Source organism: Bos mutus, chromosome 10, assembly GCF_027580195.1.
Source record: "Bos mutus isolate GX-2022 chromosome 10, NWIPB_WYAK_1.1, whole genome shotgun sequence".
NCBI classification, from domain to species: Eukaryota; Metazoa; Chordata; class Mammalia; order Artiodactyla; family Bovidae; genus Bos; species Bos mutus.
The window spans coordinates 98,317,360-98,342,258 of NC_091626.1; the positions used below are offsets into that span (position 1 = coordinate 98,317,360).

Genomic DNA, 24,899 nt, shown 5'->3' on the forward strand with positions numbered 1-24,899 from the left:
ACTCAAAAGGGCTTTAAGGTAGTAATTCTCAAAGTATCAACTTGAGCTAAACAAAGCAAATACTGCCTTTTATTTACACACCGTCCATCGTTTCACAGCTCTGTGTGCTTGATACATGTCAAGAAGATGGCTGAGGGCACGTATTATCACTCTTTATGGGCCTAGTCAGTAACATTTATCCCATATTTTCAAGGAATGACACATTTTGGAATAAAATTCTTTACATTTTAAACCATTTTAAATGGAAATGCAATGGTTTTTTAAATGCTTATTTTAGTAAAAATGAAAATAAGTATTACTTGCCTACTGTTCCGGAGAAGGCAATGGCACCCTACTCCAGTACTCTTGCCTGGAGAATCCTATGGATGGAGAGCCTGGTAGGCTGCAGTCCATGGGGTGGCTAAGAGTCGGACACGACTGAGCGACTTCACTTTCACTTTTCACTTTCATGCATTGGAGAAGGAAATGGCAACCCACTCCAGTGTTCTTGCCTAGAGAATCCCAGGGATGGGAGAGCCTGGCGGGCTGCTGTCTATGGGGTCGCATAGAGTCGGACACGACTGAAGTGACTTAGCAGCAGCAGCAGCCTACTGTTCTACACATAGTTATCCCCTGCAGTATATAGTGCAACATCCTGAGGAGGCCGCTGTGTGCTCAAGGTGGTCCTTGCAACACCTGCCCCCTGGGCCTTGCTTCCTGGATCCCCCACTGGTCTCTGCTCAGCGATGTTGAGGGCTTCGGGGTTAACTGTCCCTACGTTAGTTAAATGACTTCCGACTGCTAAAGCCTTCACCCTGTCACTTCTCTGCAGTAAACGGTCTACTTCTACCATCTCATTCCCACTCCTAATTGTTATACCTTCAAAATTCATAAATTCCTCTTAGGAAAGAACTGGAGGCTTTCTGAAACCAGACAACACAACTTATTTTGTCATAAAAGTATGTAGTTCTGTGTGGACTGTTTCCTTTCTACTCAGGAGGGGAGTTTTGCTCCTTTCACTGTTCACTGAGTTTCTACCTGGTGGGGGAGATGATATGGTGGTGAATGAAACAGTCTCTTCCCTAATGGACTTTATAGCCTGGGCCCACTTCCAGAAGCACAGCTTTCCCAGTTACAGAACCTGTATAGAAAGGAACTGAGGCAGCCCTAAAGAGACGTCACGCTCACTCCTAAAATTCAGGTTAGTGCTCCTTCCCTCTTAAAACATTTCTCTTAAGGCCATTTCCAGGTGGGAGAGTCATTTCATAAGAGGCAGAATAACTTCACAACTTAGGGCTGAGTAACAACAACAAAAATTGTGTTGTTTTCACTCTGACAACGTCGCTGTCTCCCAAAACAGGGACTGAAGAGGGCCAACACTCAGGTGAGGAGGCATCACAGAGGGCCAGGGAGCAGCAGGGGCTTCCCCTTCTCCTGGCACGCAGACCCCGATCCTTATCCACTGAGTGGCAGAAAATTTAACTACATTTCTTTTTTTAATTTTAACTCTTTTTTTCCTTTTAAAGAGCAGTGCAAGTTGCTTTTGTATGGTGAACCATGTCCTGTGCAAGGAGGGAGGGAATCTTTCAATTATGCAGAGGCAAAAAAAGGCTAAGTACTAGTTAAGCTAAAGCCACCACCAAGTTAAAACTCCCTTCTCAACTGAAGTGATATATGGTTATGTAAGAAGCTTTTACAAAATACACATCTCCCACCACGCAGGGATGGAAGAAGAATCTGTAATATGTTTATTTTGAAATTCTACCTCAGGTAATTCTGATAAGCTTCTACCTACTGTGAAAATTACTGAGCTAAAAAAAAAAAAAAAAAACCTCCCAAGGCCAAGCTAGTCCATAAAATAGATCTAAATATTTAACTTAAAGAATAAGAGAGTGATTAAATGAATATAAATGTAGATGAAAAATATATTTATTATTCCCCAGTATGCAAGCAATTAACCCAGAGGAAAGACAGGCCACGTTCGCTCTATTCGTCTGATCTGGGCCTCAGTGTTCCGGGCACTGCTTCTTTCACAGCATGAGTGCTGGGTCAGAACTTCTCCTAAAAGCATCACATTCAGCAGCATTTGCTGAAAAGCTCTGGGGGTGGTGTGGGTGGAACGAACATTAAAAACATTAAATGCACTCTTTAAAAATTCTTACTTCAGGAAAAAAAATCACTAAATTCACATTGTAACTGTGAAGGTGAATGCTGAAGATTAAAAATTAATTGAAAGAGTATTCTGTATATTCACACGTAAACACAACACGTCTATTTTATTTTTTACTGCAGGTAACTGAAAAGATCAGGTGAGTTGTTAAAACTGCAGTGTTACTTAGGAAACTGGGCAGGTCACTATGTCCTTGGGGCAGGAATGTACTTTTAGGGGAAGAAAAACTTACTTTGAGAAATACATGCATGTTTAATAGAACCAATGTTGGCAAAAAATAAATAAATAACTGAAGTGACTGCTTTAGATTTAGAACAAAGAGGTTTAAAGTCATTCCTAAGGAAAGAGAACAGTCTTCTGTCAACAGCAAGCTAATTTTTAAGGAATGGTTCACCTTCAAAAAGCACTCATTTTAAAAACTCACTGAAAAGTTCACGTTTTGGTATGAAATAAAAATAAAATTTATTTTAAAAAGATATTTATTTGCTGTACTTCTCCTTTAAAAACACACAAATAAGTAACATCAGGAAAAAACTATTGATATTTCTAATGACCAAAGGTCATATACATCATATATTCCAATTATTCTCCTCAATTACTAATCTATTCACCTCAATTATTTTTAACAAAAATTTATGAAGGCCTACACTGTGCTGGGTACAGAGGTTACACACAAAATGACTGAGCCAAGGGCCCGTCCACCAGGAGCTCACAGCAGAGGGAGGGAGGCCGACGCATAAGGCGATACGAGACACTGAGCTGTAATCAAGGAGCAAGGAAAGTGAGAGGGGAGAATGAGGGAGAAGAGGAGGAAACCTCAGGAGTACAGACCCCTCCTCACATGTGATTTTACCTTCAGGGTTACGTGACATTTATTAGACACCCAGTCGGGGAAATATATCTTCACAGACTTGCACATTTGACAGGACCCAGGCCTATGACACTAGAAACAGGAGTGTCGCAGTGAGGAGAGAAAACCACCTCCCGATCAGAGGACACAAAGGAGGTTTTAGGAAGAGATCCTGGCAATCCCACTCATGTTTTCACTCAAACCAAACCCTCAGCAGTTTGTGACAAACTGCTCGCCAGCACCTGAACATTCTCTGTAATCTACTTACTTCCCTTTGCTGGGCGAAGGCTGGCATCTCATGCCACCCACAGGAGTAGAACAGTTCCATATCCATTGGAAGGATGGGTATATTACAGTAGCAAAACAAGAGAGAGAGAAAATGCTTTCATCATTCCATACCTGGCAGTAAGATGCCAGCTGGCTGAGAGCTGCTATAAACAAGACAGTTCAACAGAGGACAAAAGATTCCAGAAGTGTTCACTACAGAATTCGAAGTCCCGGTAGGAGCGGGCAGCCGTGTGGACAACGTCACAGCACAAACACTTCCTAACACAGGACTGAAACCAAGCGCTGAAGAGGTGAGCGAGAGCTACTGTGCACCACAGCATCCCCAGCAGAGAGAGGACTAATAAAAGGTTCTTTCCCCTAAGCCCCGAGGTAAAACCTGAGGCTGTTTACTATGGCTCCAAAGGTCAAAATTAATAGCATGAATTGAGTCTTCTTTTTGCTCTTTGAAACTCCTTGTCAAGTGGCACAGCCAGCTGGGCACACAACTCTGATATGCAGATCATAGCGTTTTTGAACAGATAAAATGAATTACAATGAGTGCAGACTATCATATTTCAACTAACAGGAAGGTCTCTCTCTCTTTCACCCAAGCACTGTCCAAATGCCTTCTCTTATAGTCCACTTGGGGTCATTTTAAACACCTCAAGAATCTATACTAAATATTCATTAGCAAATGACTCTGGAAACCAACTCAAGGTTTGTAAAACTGCAGTTATCCTTAGAACAGGGTAGTGTAGTTAACTATATAACAAAAATAAGTATTAGCTACCAGTATGCTAAATATTCAAGTATATTATTTCATTTTGATCCCGACCAGCCCCCAAAATATTGATATTTTCATTTTCAAGGTGAGGAAATTGAAGTATGGGGAGGTTAATTCTTTTGCCCAGGTAAAAGCCAAGACTCCTATCTGAGTCTGCCTCAAACTAATATGAGATTAAAAACTTAAAAGAAAGAATAAAAGAAATGGTGATACACTACAAAGTGATCACCCAAAATAGAGGAAAGATCAGGAAAGTCAAAGAAACTCAAAACTGCCTCAAGATATTCAAAAACTACAACCGGCGACTTGTGCATCATACAAAGAGATGTAGCAATTTATAAGTTCCAGTTATGGTTCTCTAAGACAATAATGGTTTTAAAAAAAAACTACCTTTCAATCAATAAATCTCTCATTTTGGAAAAAGCTGCCTACAGCACTAGTTCCTTATTACCATTCTGGGACTGTGTCCTTGACAGCAAAACCAGCGCTTCTACCAGAACACCAATCACACCATCTGCTGTTTGAGCAGCAGCAATTCTTAGCACCGGCCCCCGGTCTTACTACTTTAATAGCAACAGCCCAATACCAGCAACCAAAGCAACCAAACCCAAACAGCTGGCTTACGAATTTTATCTATATACACCCTGCCCACGATCCAGCTACCCACACACTCACCCATCAACTCTGCCCATTTGCCCACCAGTAAGTGCTGGACCCTACTGCTCTCCTCCTCACCTGCAGCAGTTCTCCAATGCTAAGAGAACCCAGCATTGTCCCTTCCGTACAGAACTGTGCTCACAACACCCAAGCACAGGACAATTGTGAAATGGGCTTTCCTGTTAAGTAAATTACAAAGCATCGGTCGTAAAACCATATGCATCTCGGGCAACAGTTCCCAAGCCTGGCTGCATGTTAGAGACACCTGGGAGCTCCAAAGCACTGCCAGTGCCCGGCCTCATCCCAGGCCAATTGGATCAGGATCGTGCCAAGTGGGGACCAGCCTAGATAGACTTTTTTTTTTAAGCTTCTCAGGTAATTCAAAAGTACAGCCAGGGCTGAACACCAGAAAACTTCAGTATTTCTAGGGCAGTATTTCTGAAAACCTCTTAGCCCACAAATGAATCAGTGGTACAAAGACCACACAGGTTCGCTCTCACTGCACCCGCCATCTGGGTGGTATTAAAATGACACATTGATCACATTTCTCTTAAAATCACCTCCCCATTATGTCTTGTTTATGGCAATGGAAAGCTAACAAGAGAGTACCTTGAGGTCACTCACTGTCCCCCAGCAGCCCCCAGGCCTCACTTGGAGAAGGTGAGGAGGTGCTTGAGGAACCCTCCCTCTCTTGCAGCTGAGTGTTTGGGGGGAGTTGAACTGGTCCCATCCAGGCAGGAAGCAGCCTCAGCTCAGTAACCTGACAGGAGGAAACCTGCACAGTTCAGGCATGATCATCAAACTCTTTGTGCTCTTACAGGAGAGTAATTATAGGCATGTGAAAAAAGGGAAGCACTCCCCGAGGAACTCTTCCTCACATGCTTCCCAAGAGGCAGTAGGGCCATTAAAAATTCCATGATGAAGAGGAAAAACAGCCTGGGAACAGCCAGGAGGCAATACAGCAAATTAATACACCAGGCCTCCTCGGGGAAAGCTGTGATAAAACAGGAAACACTTCTCTCTTCGCAAAATAAAATTATACCGCTAATGATAACATAGTCACCACACACACACGCACAAATCGTTCTAATGATGGGTGTGAAATTCCCAATGCTGCCCAGATGCTTTGAAAGGAATCTTTACAGCAAATAAGATGAAACAAGAAAAAGACAAAATTTCCATTCGAAACAATTTTTAATGTGGTCACTCACCTGCCTCTTTCCTGCCACCACTGCTCTTTAACATCCTTCCCTAGGTGCCAGGTTTTGTTAAATGGTCCACTCTTTGCAAAGCCCACCATCCATTTCTGAATCTGATAGCACCCGTCAGCCACACTGGAGCTAGGCTGCTCCTTCTCTGCTGACCCCTTGCCAGGCAGGGACCTTGCTGTTAAGGAAAACAGGGAGCCCCGTGGGAAGTGACTCATCACCCACATTTCCTAAAACCTGTGGAGGTCACTTGTGCTGACCATTTCCCACAGATCGGGGGTTCCCAAACTTTATTGCTCGTGCGCCCTCAGTAAAAAAAATCTGAACACTCCTTATATATGTAATACATACACATAAAAATATGTGCTGCTAGACTAATATATGTATAACTTAAAAAAAATTTTAAAGCATAAGATAATAAATAAATGTAAGTTTAAAAATGTTCTTCCCGTGCCCCAAAGAACCTTCATGTTTGCAACCCCACTTTGTATCCACTGACCCAGGAATGATGCCAGGCAGGACAAGCATGAGCTGTAAGTGTCCACACTCTCTCATCCTGCTTTCAGCAATAGTCTGAAGCAATAAGCACTATTTCCACAGAGCTGAGTGCACCAGAAACACAGCCTCGGCTTCCTTATGTTTCCAAGTCTGCACGGCTTGGAAGAGAACCACAAGCACGGCCGGTAAGAGAACAAAGATAATGATGTGGATAATGAGATGCACAAAGAAACACGAAGCTCACACCCACTCCAACCAGGATGAGGCCTTAGAGGCAATAGGAGGCCTGACAAAGGCATGGATACACCAATCTCAGCACAGCTCAAGGCAGCAGAAGTCGGGGGAGGAGGACAAATAGTCCACTTTCAGTATCTGACATGACATGGTTTTACTCACAGAGTCTTCCTGAAGAGCACACGTGGACATTATTTTATTTGGTATTAAAACAAGTAGCTGGAGGGCTGCTTTCCTATGGACTGAAATTTCATCTTCCAAGACAGCCTGAGCACTACCACCTCTAAGAAAAGCTCCCTGAGCCTGAGTGAGGAGCTGCTCTTCTGAGTTGCTATCACTCTGGTGCACACAATACCTGTCATTCCTAACTGTAGTTGTCCATTTCTACACCTGACCCTCCCATGAGGATATAAGCTCCTTTAGGATAGTATTAAATATTTAAACAAAGTACCTGGCACATAATAAAGTGTAAGGAAGTGAAAGTGTACTCAGTTGTGACTGACTCTTTGCGACCCCAGGGACTGTAGCCCACCAGGCTCCTTTGTCTATGGGATTTTCCAGGCAAGGATACTGGAGTGGGTTGCCATTCCCTTCTCCAGGGAATCTGTCCCACCCAGGGATTGAACCCGGATCTCCTGCATTACAGGCAGATTCTTTACCATCTAACCCACCAAGGAAGGCTTCCAAGGAAGGCTTCCCAGGAAGGCACATAGTAAGGACTCAGCAAATGAATGAATGAATGATGGCTAAATAGCATGCGACTAAGAAAAGGCCTTACAGTAGTTTACTAATATCCCCTAATTTTCCAAGCTCTTACTTAACACCATGCGTGATAGTCTCTTTTTTCAAAAGATTTTTCCTACTGAAATACTACTTTTCCAGTAAGAGGTCAGGCAGGCGGTTATAGTGCAGAGTTCATTATTATAGGCCATAGCAAATATCCTAACTATATCCATGAAAAAAATCATTTCTTTGTGCAGCCTGCCCCCCAAATCTATGAATATATCCACTTAACAATGTGTTAGGAAGAATAAAGAAAAAAAAATCATTGGAACCTTGGGAAGAAATTCTTTGTGCCACGAGAAATAATAAAAGTTCTATGGTTCAGCCTATTAGCTGCTCCTTATGCACAATAACCCACTAGGGCATGCCATCATAGAAACCATATTTACTCTGCATTCACCCAACTTGAGAGAATGTATATTCAGAGGCACTGATCTCATTCTGCTATCCAAGTGCAGGATTTATCCTGACAAATTCATACTGAATGCCCTGTAAGCGCCAGACACTGTGTTAGGCGTGGGGGCCGGACGTATCAGGGAACAAGACAAGGTCCCAGCGCTCTGAAGCTTATAGTCTAGTGAGAGACAAGGGGAAAAGTAAGAAGAAAAACAAAACAACAATAAAGTCATTAGAGACTGTAATTAAAGCTCTAAAGCAAAGAGAGAACGAGCGGTGAGAGGTGCAGGCAGGCACTTTTACACAGGATAGCCGGAGGGGGTCCTCCCAGAGGAGGCGGCCCCAGCTGGGGTGAGAAAGAGCCAACCACAGGAAAAGCTCTAAGACGGCAGTCCAGCAGAGGGAACACGTGTCGAAGGTTCAGCGGCAGGAAAGAGTTGTGAATCTGAAGAATAAAACAGAGCTCCCAGGCACAGCTGGATCTCTCTCTCAGTGAGGAGGAAGCAGTCTATGAAAGGAGGCTGGACAAGAAGGCAGGAGTCAGATCACAGAAGATGAGTCAGAACTTAGGTCAAAGCTGAGGTTTTAAATCATACAGTAAGCCATGGGACCACAGGAAAGATAACTTCAACACTCTGCCTCAGTTTCTGCCTCTCTAGAACAACTCCTGACCTCAAAAAGTTGTTGAGAGATCAAAGTGGACAGTATACACTAACATACTTTAATCTGAAAAGGCTTATAAAAGGACAATAGTATCATCTAGAAAAGACAGTCACTAGGACACAATTACCTGGCAGAGCAGTGCGCTGGTGAACACCTTCGGTGAGAAGCGTCAGCAAGAACATCCAGGGAGTAAAGGGGAGAGAGAGGATTAAACTGCAGAATAAATGAGATTATTTCAGTAAGGCTTACATGAAACAGACCTGATCCTAAAGGGCTACCTGCTACTTGCTTACTTTTCCCCTTTGATTATTCAACTCTCCTGTCACACCACAGACACCGTTCAATCAATCTGTGCACAGTCAACAGTGTACCCACAAATGTAGCGTAACTAATCTAGCCAGCCTCAAAAACAGGCTAGTCCTTGGTAAGCAGCAATTTTTCAAAAACTTCTGATACATAATAATTACTTAAGCGGCAGAATACAGTACTTTCTAACTGACATAAAGGGAACTTATGCCTACTGATTTGCAGCCCTTGTTCCCAAGAATACTAGCATGAAATTACCTTGTCCTTATCCTGGCAGATGTTTCCAGTGAATAACTGGTTAGCACAAACCAGCAGCAGTGTAGTGGAAACAGAACTAGATTAAGAATTAGAATATCCAGCGTTTAGTTCCAGCCTACCACTGAGTTGTCATATACTAAAAACTACAAAATCTCTTTGGGCTTTACCATCCTCATCTGTAAAACAGATGTATCACTATCTGTCTTACCTATTTCATGGGATTACTGTGAGGGCTACATAAAATATTACTTTTGGTTTAAAGTAATTTCAGTTTCTCATCTGTAAAACACCTATTCACCTCAAAAGGGGGTTGTAAGGATCAACTGGGAACTACATAAAAGTACATCACTTTATGTCGGCTAGCCTTCTTTGGATTTTTTTCTACAGTAAATACTCCCCCCGCCCCCACATTTCAGAAATAAATATATATGAATACCAGAAGAACAGTGAATGGTGTTAATCATCTCAAAAGAACTTAAAAAGTACACAAATTAAGCAACTGTCTGTCAGAGGTTCCAGTTCCAGTGCTGTATGACTTTGGGCAAACGGTTTAAACCTCGTTTGTACATAATCCATCTCATCTGTAATTAACAGATCTGGATGAGATGATCATCATAGGTCTCTCTGCCTTTAGATTCTGATGCAAACACAATTAATACTCTAGCGTAGCAGTTTCCAAACTGTAGTCTCTCACATTCCACCTTAATGACTATCTACCAATCACCTGCTCTACTACTTATTTCATATTTTCCTGCATATTAAGCTTTACTCAGCATTGTCATCACTATATTTCTGTGAAATAACAAGTTTGATAAAATGATTACATTTTTCTAATATAAATTATTGTAACTAAAGTAAAAACTGTGGATCCACATGCCATCTAAAATTATATAAATTCATACCAGTTAGGTCTAACACTGTTCTAGTTCATTTTGAAATAGTAACTTCAAGGCGAAAATGCCAAGTCTAAAAAGTATTACCAACTTATTAACAAGATAATAAGCAGAAAAACCAAAAAACCTATCAGTATTCGTCTATTTTACAACTAATCATCAAGATGAAACAAACTCTCTCGCAACAAAACACAAAAGGCTAGGACATTAAAGGAACACACTGAGAGCCACTGTCAGCAATTTTAAAATCAGGACCCTTATAAAGGCCTAGATACGCCGAGGGCCCCTCAGGAGTAGCCAGAGAAAAGAGTAAGAGGCTCTAAGGCCTCAACCCCATTTCAGCCAAAGCAGCTCTACCTTCCTCTGCTTCAAGTGTTTAGGATTCAACATTGCATTTCTCAGCATGGGATGCTAATACTGAACTAAAAAATAGGCAAATGAAGTTCATTCTGATTTTTTACTGCAAAGTTCAAAACCAGAATAAAAACTGGATTCCTATGAAATACGTCACACGTAATAAACGGAAGACCACAGCTGAACCTAAAAAGGTGAAGGGACTCTTGTTCCTACTAGTGGATACTAAGATACTTGTGGAAAACAGTTCTCCAAGAAAATCAGAATAACATACGGAACACGAGCCTTACCTCATGTGCACAAGCAGAAATGTGAGGAAAACCAGAAGCCAAGGCTTTATTCTTTCTAAAGAAAAGGAAATCAAATGATGACAAAGAAAAATAATCTTACCTGATTTCGTTCTCTTTTCCCAGCTGATGGTAACCAGAAACTACAGAGAGGGAGAGAATAAGAGGAAAGAAAACAATAAAAGAAGTGGTGAGTGAAGTTGCTCAGTCGTGTCCGACTCTGCGACCCCATGGACAGTAGCCAACCAGGCTCCTCTGTCCATGGGATTTTCCAGGCAAGAATACTGGAGCGGGTTGCCATTTCCTTCTCCAGGGGATCTTCCCGACCCAGGGATCGAACCCGGGTCTCCCGCACTGTAGGCAGATGCCACCAGGGAAGTCAGAGAAGTGGTACGAACATTATTAGAGACGAGAAGATAAAAAAGATATTGGATTAATGAAGTGAAGAAAAAAGAAATGAGGGGGAAAAAAGGAATCAGAGGAGAAAAGGAGACATTAAATGTGTATGAACTTTTTTTTTTTTGCAGAAAATGACTCTTCAAAGTAAAAAGTCAGGATACAGAAGACTGGACACTAAAACAACTCAAGGCGATGGTGTGAAACCAATGCACTCTCAGCTGTGCGGTGAGAACAGGATCCCAGTTCAACAAGGGCACAGACCACAGCTTGTCAATTTTATAACAAACAACCAGGCTGGAACGATACAGGATCACAATTGGACACTGACCATGACACAAACTAGAGACACCAAAGAGCCAACTGTGTTAGGGGGTAAGGCTGTCACAAGAAAAGGCAGAACGCTACACACAGGCTCTCCAGTAGCACGTATCACAGTAGTTAGAACAAAAAGATATTTCTTTGTCTAGACGCCTAAACATGGGAAGTGCATACAGAAGAGAATACAGAAGCAATCACACATTTTGAACAAAAAAATTTTAAGAGATGGAAAAAGTGATTTAAAATACAACATTCTCATTAGAGGCTACTTTTACAATGTAGCACCTAGAGACATAAAATGCAAAGAAATAAAAACTAGTCTAGAAAGGAAAAACTAATCACTCTCATGAACTCAGCATGTTAGCCATGTTATAAAGTACCAATCTTTAAGATGACCTCATTCAGCTCTACAACAGAATTTCCAGGTTTCTTCATAAAATGTTCTTCTGCGCTCTCCTCCAAGGAACAGGCTAGGAGAGGACCGGTAAATACAGAAGCACTTACTCTTTCTGCCGAGGGTCACTAATAAGGTGGCCTATCCTCTCAGTACCCAGATTACTTATGCTGGACTCCTGAAAAGGCAAAGAAGGTAAAACAATCATTAAGTATGATCTGTCACCAAACTCACCCTTTCCCATGATTATACCAGCAACCCCAAAGCACATGTCAGATGTCAATCTTAAAATCCAATAGCAACTAGACAGCTTTTTGTGGAACTGTATTGTAAAAGTATTGCATGGTATTCTAGACTTAGTTTTCTTTAGTGCTCAGAAAAAGTCTTTTTTTTAAACTATGTATAGTATTTTAATATACCTCCTGGACTTACTAAAAAATGTCAAAATAGAAACAGTTTTTAAAAAAATCCAACAGCAGCCAATTTTTAACAGGCCAGCACACCAAATCCCTAGAGTCATTCACTTATAGCCTCAACAGCCTTCATAATGCGACATTTGTGAAGTCCTCACTAGGAACACCTAAGTATCTACTGACTGTATACAGGTCAAAAGATTTTTGTAACTTACAAAAATTGTCATCCTGTATTTTGTCTGTTAAACATCATCTCCTAAAGTAAAAATACAAGTTGTATAAACTGGTTCTTAAATTAGTGGTTCTCAAGATTGTAATACAAAATCATACCCATACCACCACAAGCAATTCAGAAACTAATCTCAAAAAAACTGGAAAATGGCAGAAGGCACTCACCCTTCATTTAACTTGAGTACACTTACAGTGAGTATCTATCACAGAACTTGGGCAAGCGTATTGACAGTACATGAGCAAGAGTTACACGCGTGTGAGGACGTGTTAAGATGAAAGAGCATAAGTCATGGGCATGAATGTCAAAAATGTCAAGCCTGTTACTCAAACACATTTGTTTCTGGGCAAACACTATTATCTGTACTCATCTGTGTGTGGATTAGCCTAAACATGAGGGTACACATTTTAGCAGAACTGACTGTAGAAAAATTAACTTGGAGGTCAGATTTTGGGTGGGAGTGGAGCTAAATGAAAAGGGTTCCCATACTGTATTCTTCCTATTTTTCACTCCTTACACCTACGCCTCTTGGTCACAGACACAACCATGGCAATGGGGCCACGAGAAAAGATAGGTGAAAAATGAGCTATTTGTTACAGCAGAAAAATTATTAACTTAAAGTGCCGTAATGTTTAAATTTACAGTTTATTACTGTGTAAATTACAAGCAGTACTTTGCGTAATTAGCAGCTCGCTGGCAGGGAGCTGTGAATGAAACTCATTATTTATGATTACAATTTAGAAAAAGAGGAGAGAGATAGGGGAGGGAGAAGAAGGGGGGCAGAACAGTGACCTCTGCTAGAAATGACAAATATCCCTTTAAGGTGATGAAGATGAATTAACCAAGTAAATATTATCCTATTCATTTGAAATCATTACAGACACATCCAACAGGCCCAGTTTTCCTTCCAGGCAAGCTAAAGGGGGTTCTCCAGGATGAAATTATTTACTTCCATGGGGTGGAAGGCTCTTATTCTATAGGAGCTGAAACAAAATAAGGTAGGTGTTAGGGAGAACACCATGTGTCAAGCCTAACCAATAAAGAAGAAAAGTCAAACCATTGCTCTCTTCCCCACTCCCAACATCCTGGGGCCTCCCTCCACTCCATGTATTCCTACCTGCTAGCTGTCCTGTTAGAATAAGCTCCCACAATAGAAAATGCAGCACTGTGTTGCCTATAAAATGAGTAATCCAGAAGAAAAGGTATTCTTCCAATAATCAAATATTTTTCTAATTAGAGATATGAAATAGAATTTAAAGACAGATAAAAATATGACTTCATCTCAAAATAAACAGACTCACTTCTTTTGCAGCTCCCTTAAGGCAGGAAGACTGTGGCTCTGATCACTGCATACCTGGCCGGGCACAGGGCCTGCCACACTCAGGCAGTCTAGATACTTACTGAGTGAACAAACATATTAATGCTCTAAAAATGCCTCTCCCACCCTTATTCTTTCTCCACCACAATCTTCTCTGACTGGTATTGAGCCTCAGCCTTATTTTCAATCTCAAAGCCAGAGTGAAAAGTAAGTAATTAATTAAATTTAAATTTTAAAAAGATAAAAGAGAAGTAGACCTGGGTTCAATTCTCTGTGTTTTGCCACTTCTATCTGGATAACATCAGACATTCGTTAACACCTTTGAACCCATTTTCCTCATCCTTTAAAGAAAATATCACCTTTTTAACAAGAGTTTTGGGAGGAATAAATGAACTGAGTACCTAGCAGAGTCCCTGGCAAAGGCAGAACTGAGTAAACGGTAGACAGTCCTCTCCTATGGCCAAGGAGGGACTTTTGGAATTTGATAACAGGTCTTGCTTCCCATTTTTTTTTTAATGAATTAGAATAAAAGACCAAAGTTAGAACAAAAGAAGCATTCGTGAATTCAAGAGGAGTCATAAAGAAGCCAAGAGCATTTCAACTTATACAATAATAATATAATCAAAAGAGTAGAAGGGACAGAGAGCGGGCCTCTAGGTTTACAGACCACCAACACTGTCATGACAGTGTTTGCTTTGTCAGAACTTCTGTATGAATCAAGCTTCAGCTTTCATGTATGTATCCACTCATGTCCTATATAATGTTCACTCTTGTGAATGTGCAAAATACATCTGGTTTAATTAACCCCAGGGAGTTCTTCAGCACCTTTGATTACCAATAGGATACAAATCTCTTGGGGAATAAATTATCCTCCCAGGGAGCCTAGGAAACAGTGAGAGCTATCACCTTCCCCACAAGCCTTCTTCGCCCTTTTCTGAGGCATCGAGCTGCAGCTCCAGGCAGACGATTAAAGCGAGCGTGGTACCCTAAATAAAAAAGAAGACAGACCTCAGTAACTGAATGCACAAGATTCATTAGCAGTGATATGCTTTTAGTACACAAAGGCCTTCCACCTGGGATCTTACTAGATTGATCCTTAAACCAGTATCATTAGGCTATTTGCCAAGGATTTACTATTCCTTTGTCTTTGTCACCAGTGGTATGATCTTAGGCATGTCATTTACCTGTGACCTAGGCATCCTTGTTTAAAAAGGGAACAATCGTTTGCTCAGTCCGCTTTTACAGGACTTCAAGACTCCATGAAACAGCACATGGAAGGTACTTTATAAACTGAAAACACTACACAAACATAAGGTATTATCAACAATTTCTAATTACAAATTAAATGTTAGCTATCATCTCAAAAACATTCTAACTCAGGGGCTTCCCTGGTGGCTCAGCGGTAAAAGAAATCGCTTGCCGGTGCAAGAGACACGGGTTCAATCCCTGGTCCAGGAAGATCCCATGGGCTGTGCAGCAACTGAGCCTATGTGTCACAACTACTGAACCTGAGCTCGAGAGCCCACGATCTGCAAATACTGAGCTCACGTGCCACAAGAACTGAGGCCGGCGTGCCCTAAAGCCCATGTTCTGCAACAGGACAAGAGAAGCCACAGCAATGAGAAGTCTGTGCGCCACAATGAAGAGTAGCCCTTGCTCACCGCAACTAGAGAAAAGCCCGCACAGCAAGGAAGACCCAGCGCAGCCAAGAAATAAACAAACAAAAGTATTTAAAAAAAATTTTAAAGACATTCTAATTCACGAAACAGGTTAAAAAAAAATAGCATGTATAATATAACCCCATTTTTCTAACTGCAGCATATGTTCTATGCACAGAGGAGACTACTGGGAGAATCCACATGAAAATATTATCAGCAACTCTGGCTGTGGGATTACAGGCCATGTAAAGCTTCTTCTTTCTAGTCTTGCTTATTTGTATGTACTTTAAGTGGTGCATAAAGAACTTTTAGAAATGGTCATTGACGTGTTTATGAAAACTATTAAGGTATCAAATGACGTGCCTCGGCCAGGCATCCTTACCAAGAACAGACTGCTTTGAGAAGGCGTTTCAATCACCCAAATTCATAATGAAACACTGCAGGACAGGAATTCACAACTCTTAGTGCAATGCTGCACCCACAGATGCTCAACATACACTTGGAAACTGGATGATTTTTGGTTTCTGGGGATCTTTTCATCACAAATTTACAGAGCTAAAAGAAACCTCTGAAACAACATTGTTCAATGTCACAATATCCTAAGTCATCACTCTGATGCCCCAAGGAAATGAAGTTACTACCAGTCACAGAGCTAGGAAGACCGCACCAGAGAGTATTCCCACATTTCCTTCCCCCGTCCTAGGCTCCACTCACTCCACTTTGTTACATCATAGTCAGTGGAAAAGCACAGGGAAAGAATACACATTTGTGTTAAAGCCCACAATAACAGAATTACTAAAATAAAATTTTTTTTTAATATTTTAAAATCACCCATTTAAAAATGTCATTACGCCTGTTGTTGTTATGAATGTTGTTACTGAAATCTGTTCTCTTCCAAGATCCACTACTTCAGGCTTCCACTGGGCACTCAGGAGCCCATCGGTTTCACAGGACAGGCAGCAGTGACACACTGCTGGGCTTCTTTGATCTGGCACAGATGGCAACTGCAAGCTGAAGGGATGCCCTGCTAATATAAATCCCAGGAGTCTCCGTGATCCCTGCTAATATAAATCCCGGGAGTCTCCGTGGATTGATTCAGGTAAGAATGGAGAAAACCTCAAGCTTTGAGACTGACCGTTGAACCTTCTGGACAACTCCCTGGCCTAGTTCTAAAATTCAGACAGTCAATGCATGCTTACAGGCATGAGTAGGCTGGCCATGGGCGGACTCCCCCCAGAGAGAACATAAAAGTATGAAGTATGTTTTGGTTTCCTCAGAACTCACCTCTTTGAGCTGGTCGAGAAGGTAAAAGGAATGTGGAATCGGAAAGTTTATCCAGTCCAGAATCCATTCTCTCTACCTCGGAGCAGTGGTCAGGAGCCCACTTGGGCAGCAGATTAGGGACAGTGAATCCTGGGACGCATTCTCCTTCATAGAACCAATCACTCTGCTCATCGTCCCCTAAAGGAAAGAGATTCTGTCATGGCTAGAATTTTTAACGTGCTCTAAGAGAAGCCAAGTGGGAAGATGATGTCTCAGTGATATGGGTCTGATTATATTTTTTTAAATAAAGTCAAAGTACAAAAAAAAAACGTTTGCTACTTCTTGATCCATATTATGACAAAAACCGGGACATCAGACTAGTTCCACATAAATGTCACACTGAAACTGGGAAGCTTTTGATAGTCAAAACTAACAAAGTTACCGCTTATAAGTCCTGTCCACCTACCAGAATCCATGCTAAAAAATCTGTAAATTTGTTATCTCTTCCAAACATTACACTAACTTCAACTTATCATTTAGGCAACTAAAGCCCAGAAAAATCAAGACAGAGTTAGTAACGGTGAAGCCACGGTACGCCTGAATGACCCCAAAGCCTTTCACATAAAAAAGAACCGCCGCTCGTGCACCATTCTAAGCGGCATAGATGAACCTGGAGGTTAAACCCACAAATACTACTCAATTCGAAACTGGCTATTTTTGCAGGATTTCTTGCTGTTATTTCTTGTACTAGGTGAGTAGAGAATGTATACTCGTCCCTTGTTTCTTCCTTGATATCTCATTGATGGGACAGAAAATCATCTTGACAGTAGCAACCCAAGCTACCAGAAAAAAAACTAACCACAAAGACAAGGTAACCCCAAGGCTTGTCGAGAAGCTACACCATTTGCCCGAGGCCATACTCAATTACTGACAAAGTCAAGACTAGAACCATACAGCCAGACTCTTGGTTCAAACTTCTTTCTACCAGCTACTATAATAGCATCTCAATTTCCAGAAGAGCTTATTCCTGCCCACAAAGAGTAAGATGGATAACTTTCTGTCTGCTACCTCTCACCCTTTTCAAAACAGCAAGGATGAAGGAAATTATTACTAGAACATCTAAAGAGTTCACATTGCATTCATTCTGATGGGCACTGGATCTCAGGGAAGCTGCTCAGACCTGTTAATCACAAGAAGTATCAGATTCATGGATCACTAAGGATAACTCTTAAATCACTGCAGAGATCTTTAAAAGGAAAAAGAAGCCACTAAAGAAGCTGCTCCAAATATTCTCTTATAAAAACACAACATCAACAGCTGTCTTTCAGAACAGTGGTTCTCAACCTTTAGTGTGCTTCAGAAGGATGGGGAAGGACTACCAGAACACACACTGCTAGGCTGCACTGCCCAAACTTCTGCTTCTGGCCTAAACAGGACCAAGAACGCACATTTCTAACAAGTCCCCTGGTGAAGCTAAACTGGTCTGGAGACCACATTTGGAGAACCATTACTCTAAAAGCATCTAACCTAACCAGGTATAAGAATGAATAAAAGATAGGCATCAGAATTAACGATGATTAGTTTCACTCCAAGTCAATACAGTGATTCCTTCCTATTCATAAGCATTCCTTGGGCCCTTTATTAATTAGTATATCATAATTTTCTAATAACAAATGGCAGATTAATAGGGAATTTTTTTTGTTTGTTTTGGTTCTCAAGCATTGACTCCAGATTTTCGATAATACAAGAAAGGACTCACTGAACTGGAAGGACCCTTGTGACATCATTTAGACCAGTAGTCTTCAACCCTGGTTCACTAGGATGCCTGATGCAGGAGCTCCTCAAAAGAGGGCTGCCAGAGAATAAGGGAGAGGCTGAGTGCGTCAGGCTCTGACCTCCTGCTCCTCTAGGAGCTTGCTTTAACCAGAGTGAGTTTAGTTGTTTTATAATTTGAGGTTCTGTGTACAATTTTGTTTCAGGAAGAGAAAGGAGAATTTCCCCCTTATCTGTGTTCCCCAATAATTATTAAGAGCTTATTATATGCCAGATAATGTGTTACTACTGTGGTAAAAAATAAAAAACAACAACAAAAAACTCCTGCCTCTGAAAAGCTTCCATGGAAAAGGCATGCATCTGTTACCAATAAAGTAATATGGTCAGTAAATAAAACAGTAAGTTCAGGGAAAGAAAAAGAGTTAAGGGTTCTAGGAGATGATGTGTACACTGACTGTATTAGAATCCCTTTAGGAAATATGTACATTTAAATGGGGTATTTGAGACTTCAGTGATTATTTACAAACATGTAAGCAGTATTAAGAGAAGCCAAAGGGATGCTGAAGCATCCCGGAGCCAGCAGAGCAGTGAGTCTTTACCATTCCTAGACCTGAAGAAGCAAGGGGAAATAATGCTTACCAGAACGTGGAGAACTGTGGTTATAGGAGAAGGGTCCAAACAGGGGTGGTAGCCTTCAGCAGAAGAGCACAAACAGGAGCAACCAGGAGAAGGGAGTCAGGGACGGTTCTAATCCAATGCGGTACCCTGCGTTATTGTTTCCATCTCTTCACTGCCTCCCCATAACAGAATGATACATTCACACCCTTTGCCCTTTGCCCTGGGATTCCACAGAGCCTACCCCTTGAGGAAGAGCACACTTTTTCATCCCACAGACATGGGGCTTACTCATCTGACTGGCTTCAGGTAGAACATTAGCAGATATGATTCAAGCAAAAGCTTTAAATATTCATATATGTTCTGGCTTGGTCACTTGGCATTCACGTCCTCTGCCCTGAGAAGTCCATGAAACGCAGAGCCATTGCTCCTTTAGCCTAGGTCCCAGAATAAGAAAAAAATGAGTAGATACAAACCTAACTTGAAGCTTGGAGACAGGCTGAGCCCAGGCAAGAGCAGCTGAACCACAGCCAAGCCCCAGCCCCACAGCAAGAAATTAATGTACTGGATTGACCACACAGTTTGTTTGAGTTTTCCCATAGCATCTTACAGCAAAACCTGAACGGACCGTGGCCAACCCAACAATAAACCACTGAAAGCTAGGGCTGCTAAACAGTATTATCATAATAAAAACTTGATACAACCAATCTCATTCACCTCCCCTGCCACACACACTTCCACTGCTGCCTCCTAAACAGCCAAACCCAACCAGAAGTTGAGAGCAAAAAAACCCATGGATGTAGTCCATAAATATGCCCCAGAGGAGCAAAATGAGCACAGTCTTGGAGGATGACCAGCCATTCAAGGCAAGGTAAAGACGAGAAATTCTGAAAGAGATGGGAATACCAGACCACCTGACCTGCCTTTTGAGAAACCTGTATGCAGGTCAGGAAGCAACAGTTAGAACTAGACATGAAACAACAGACTGGTTCCAAATAGGAAAAGGAGTACGTCAAGGCTGTATACTGTCACCCTGCTTATTTAACTTATATGCAGACTACATCATGAGAAACGCTGGGCTGGAAGAAGCACAAGCTGGAATCAAGATTGCCGGGAGAAATATCAATAACCTCAGATATGTAGATGACACCACCCTTTGGCAGAAAGTGAAGAGGAACTCAAAAGCCTCTTGATGAAAGTGAAAGAGGAGAGTGAAAAAGTTGGCTTAAAGCTCAACATTCAGAAAACAAAGATCATGGCATCTGGTCCCATCACTTCATGGGAATTAGCTGGGGAAACAATGCAAACAGTGTCAGACTTTATTTTTCTGGGCTCCAAAATCACTGCAGATGGTGACTGCAGCCATGAAATTAAAAGACGCTTACTCCTTGGAAGGAAAGTTATGACCAACCTAGATAGTATATTCAAAAGCAGAGACATTACTTTGCCAACAAAGGTCCGTCTTGTCAAGGCTATGGTTTTTCCAGTGGTCATGTATGGATGTGAGAGTTGGACTGTGAAGAAAGCTGAGCACCGAAGAATTTATGCTTTTGAACTGTGATGCTGGAGAAGACTCTTGAGAGTCCCTTGGACTGCAAGGAGATACAACCAGTCCATTCTAAAGGAGATCAGTCCTGGGTGTTCTTTGGAAAGAATGATGCTGAAGCTGCAACTCCAATACTTTGGCCACCTCATGCGAAGAGTTGACTCATTGGAAAAGACTCTGATGCTGGGAGGGATTGGGGGCAGGAGGAGAGGGGGACAACAGAGGATGAGATGGCTGGATGGCATCACCGACTCGATGGACATGAGTTTGGGTGAACTCTGGGAGTTGGTGATGGACAGGGAGGTCTGGCGTGCAATTCATGGGGTCACAAAGAGTCGGACGTGACTGACCGACTGAACTGAACTGAACTGAACTGAAAGATGAGATTTAAGGCAGAGAGACCAACATAAGGAAAGACACAGAAGCAGGAAGAAACATACCTTTGTGCTGAGAACTCTAAGCAATTAAATATCACCAGAATGTGCAAAGTTGATGCAGAGACAAAGGGCAAGGCTGGGGCTATAAAATATTCTATGACCTTCCATAATATACCAAGGATTTCTTGTCATTGGAAGGCTTTCCAAAGGCCCAAAACTTAATCTGTTGTAGTAACTCCACACTTTCTTACACCTCTGTATACACAGCATAACCTTTGAAAGATGCATTATGATACTATAGTAAAAGCAAAGAAAAAGAGCAAATATTAATATTAGTAATTCTGAATGTATGCTCCAGTTCATTTATGAAAGACCAAACTTTCCTGGTATGAGATAAGAGAATCAAAACCCTAGCTACAGACAATGCAGGAGTATATACGCACAGTCTCTAATGACACCTAGCTCCCTCAGAACCAGAAAGGGATAGGAACGCATTCACAGCAGCCTCCATTAGAGTGGGAAGCTCAACAACTCCACTTGTACCCACAACTCTGAGGCATGGGTGAGACACCTCCCCATGGTCTCTTTACAAAATTAGGATTTAGAACCTAAGTCTCACAGTCCTGGGATCCCTTCAGTTACTAAGGAGCCAATCTGGATCACCTAGACATATAGCCACCGTGCTTCTAGCCTTCAATCACTTAACCCTCGGAGAAAAATCACTGAATTTCAGAAGGGACTTTAGACATCTACAAATCACTCACTTAGATTAAGAAAACCACAGTCTACCCTTTATAAAATTACATTCTCAAACCAGTCAATCCTAAAGGAAATCAACCTGAAATATTCACTGGAAGAACTGATGCTGAAGCTGGGCCACCTGATACGAAGAGTCTATTCACTGGAAGACTCTGATGCTGGGAAAGATTGAAGGCAAAAAGGAGAAGGGAGCAGCAAAGGATGAGATGGTTAGATATCATCACCGACTCAATGGACATGAATTTGAGCAAACTCCGGGAGAGAGTGGAGGACAGGGAAGCCTGGCATCCTGCAGTCCATGGGGTCGCAAAGAGTCGGACACAACTGAGCAACTGAACTGAACTAGCAATAAAAGGGAACAAATTACTCATAAATGAAAATATCACAGATAAATCTTACATACTTTAGATGAGGAGGAAAAGAAGCCAAACACAAAGAAATGAACATTCTGTAATTCCATTTATGAAGTTCTCCAATTGGCAAAACTAATCTAAAGTGGAAAATAAAATCAGAACATTAATCGCCAGGGCAGGGAATGACAAAGAAGGAACACAAAAGAAATCCCTGGACAGATAGCAATGTTCTATGAGTTGGGAGGTTACAAGACTTCATTTGTTTGTCAAAATCATGTAGCTAAGATACGCACATTTCAATTCATATAAATTATAACAAAAAAAATGATAAAAATAATAAATGGAATGTGGGGTGGAGCGTGGGTGGAAACAAATGAAATAACAGCAGAAAGCTGGTAAGTGTTGAAACTATCTGACTGGCTCATGAGGTTCATTATTGTATTTTGTTTACTTTCCATACGATTGATATTTGTTTAGAATTAAAAACTTAATATATGTAAACAAATAAATAAATTGCCTTATACCTGACTTCTGGAAAAGATTAAAAAAAAAAGAAAACCACAATCTAAGGGAGCTATAAAAAATTCTTACTGTTACACACTTAGTGTAGCACAAAAGTGTATAGGACAAGATCAAACTACTGTTTAAATAGTAAAAAATAAAGAACTGATAATTAACACACACAAGCCTTCCTCACAAGAAGTTTCTACTAAACTTCAGAAAACAAGATCTTTTCTATCGTCTCTTCACCCAGAACACTACGATCATCTATTGTTGCTGTTTACTCACCCATCAAGTCCGACTCTTTGCAACCCCACAGACTGCAGCACGCCAGGCCTCCCTGTCCCTCCCCATCCCCTGGAGTCTGCCCAGGCTCCTGTTTATTGTATCAGTGATGCCCCCTTCATGGATCACCGCCCTGTCATGGCAAGGGGGCTTGCATAACTCAATGAAGCTGTGAGTCATGTCATGCAGGGCCACCCAAGATGTATGAGTCATAGCAGAGTTCTGACAAAACGTGATCCACTGGAGGAGAGAACAGCAAACCACCCCAGTATACTTGTCAGGAGAACCTCATGAACTATATAAATGGTCACTTATAAATAAGGTTAGAAAAGTATATTCTCTCCATGTGAAAATAAGAATGTCTTACCATCCACTAATACAATGTTACAAAATAACCTTATTGTTATTTTTTGGTTTTAATAAAAAGCAACTTTCCAAAGTTCTATCCTTGATACTGTAACACCCCTGGATCAATGATCCTCAAATTCTGAACTACCTGCATTAAAAAAAAATCACCACAGGTACTTATGGAAAATGCAGACTCCAGGGGCTAACTCCAGACCAATCTGAGGAGCTCAGGAACTTGCAGTTTTAACAGTTCCCCACATGGTTTTTATGCCCTAAAGTTTGAGAACCACTTTCACAGACAACCATCATACTCCCAGTAAGGCACTCCTAGAACCATCCAAATCCTCCCAGAAACGCTGAACCAACGTCCCAAAGCTAGGATCATGATTACCTTGCCGGCCTTCATCGTTGGTAAAGAGCCCCGTGTCGCTGCTGCTACACACACTGCTGGTTTCACTGAAAAAAAGAGTAAAACACAAGAGAACACATCAGGTCCAGTCAACACGAAGCTGTCCATTCATCTGCTGGTTTTCAAGTCGAAAGATCCCAAGTTTCCCTCATTTCATTCTAACTCATCAGAAATACAAATTTCACAGTTAAGTGTAGGGGTAAATTCATTTTCCCCCAAACAAAAGAAATGTAAGAAGAGGAGAATTGTAAAACTTTTACTTATATTTTATAGTATTTTCAAAAGATTGCAAGTCACTTTGTTAGTTTACCAAGAGGAAGTTATTTATAGACGCTCACAGAAGTAAATTTCAACCTGCTTTGGTATATTAAACAACACAAATTTATCAACCAATTTTATTTTTAAATATTGTCAACTATCAGTTTCAAATGAAGCCGTGCAACTTAAAAGATAGCCAACATGTTTCAAGTTTTCCCATTTACAAAGCAGCAAACAAAAATCCAGAAAAAAAAAAATCAGTATGACAAAAATTATATTTTCTAAATTTAATGTCTCTTGATATCAAGTGGATACAACAAAATTCACTTTAAAAATAAGGTTAAAAATGAAAACGTAAAAACAAATTCCATTTGAATTCACCAAAATAAAAACTCTGGCTCCACAGAATGCTGTCCAAGTCAGCTTCATCCTGAGCTACTTCCAACAACTGATTCTGCCTCTTCGGATGCTGCGTTTCTCCCACCTAATCATCAAATTTGATTTATCTGGCGCAAGAAAAATTTCTCTATTCTTTATAATACTAGCCATTTCCTTGATGGGGATGTTTCCTTCCAAGCTAGTCAAGTTCGTTCACGTGCTCTAGAAGACAGAAGAAGCATCCTCACCCTGCTGCATAAAGAACAGGCTTGGCAAAACCCCAGTCTGCATTTCTGGATCCAAACTCTGAAAATATTTTGTATTTTGCAACATTTCCAAATGTCTTGCCAGCACTAAATCCTAAAAATGCCAGTTAAATTATGTAGCAGTGTTTCCTCACTTAAGCTTGTCTCTGGGTAACAGATCCAGGAAATCTGTTGCAGTGAGAGCCAATAAAACATACCTGATTTCTTTAAAGTTTCTTTCATTTTCCTCTGCATTTATAAATGGGAACATTCTCCGGTGTCATTATGAGAAATGTCTCACAAAACTTAGCACCACTGGATTCTGATGGATTTAGATTCTTCAAAGCGCTCTGCAGTTAAATCCAGAAGACATCCTCACAGGGTACTGCATTCTTCCTACTTCTGAGTTTAAGGAACGGTGCCTGCTAAATTTATGGTGCTGTTTTTGTTTTTAGCAAGTTCCTGAGAGCATT

General features: G+C 41.2%; 1 protein-coding gene across 7 annotated transcripts in view; it reads right to left on the reverse strand.

The window, feature by feature from the left end:
* Positions 1-24,899, reverse strand: part of GPATCH2L (G-patch domain containing 2 like) — a 61,332-nt gene that overhangs the window by 19,828 nt on the left and 16,605 nt on the right. For 4 of the 7 annotated variants that reach the window (XR_011465760.1, XM_070378464.1, XM_070378463.1 and 1 more), the window contains 6 exons: positions 23,528-23,592; positions 16,601-16,777; positions 14,565-14,644; positions 11,809-11,876; positions 10,591-10,645; positions 8,617-8,702 (listed from right to left, as the gene is read on the reverse strand). Coding sequence is in view for 4 of the 7 variants with exons in the window: in XM_070378464.1 (XP_070234565.1) it covers positions 8,617-8,702; positions 10,591-10,645; positions 11,809-11,876; positions 14,565-14,644; positions 16,601-16,777; positions 23,528-23,592 (531 nt within the window). In the remaining 3 variants the exon portion in view is untranslated. Of the gene's footprint in view, positions 1-8,616; positions 8,703-9,053; positions 9,130-10,590; positions 10,646-10,690; positions 10,731-11,808; positions 11,877-14,564; positions 14,645-16,600; positions 16,778-23,527; positions 23,593-24,899 lie in introns of all 7 variants that reach the window. The other 3 variants (XR_011465761.1, XR_011465762.1, XM_070378462.1) reach the window with 3 other exon arrangements.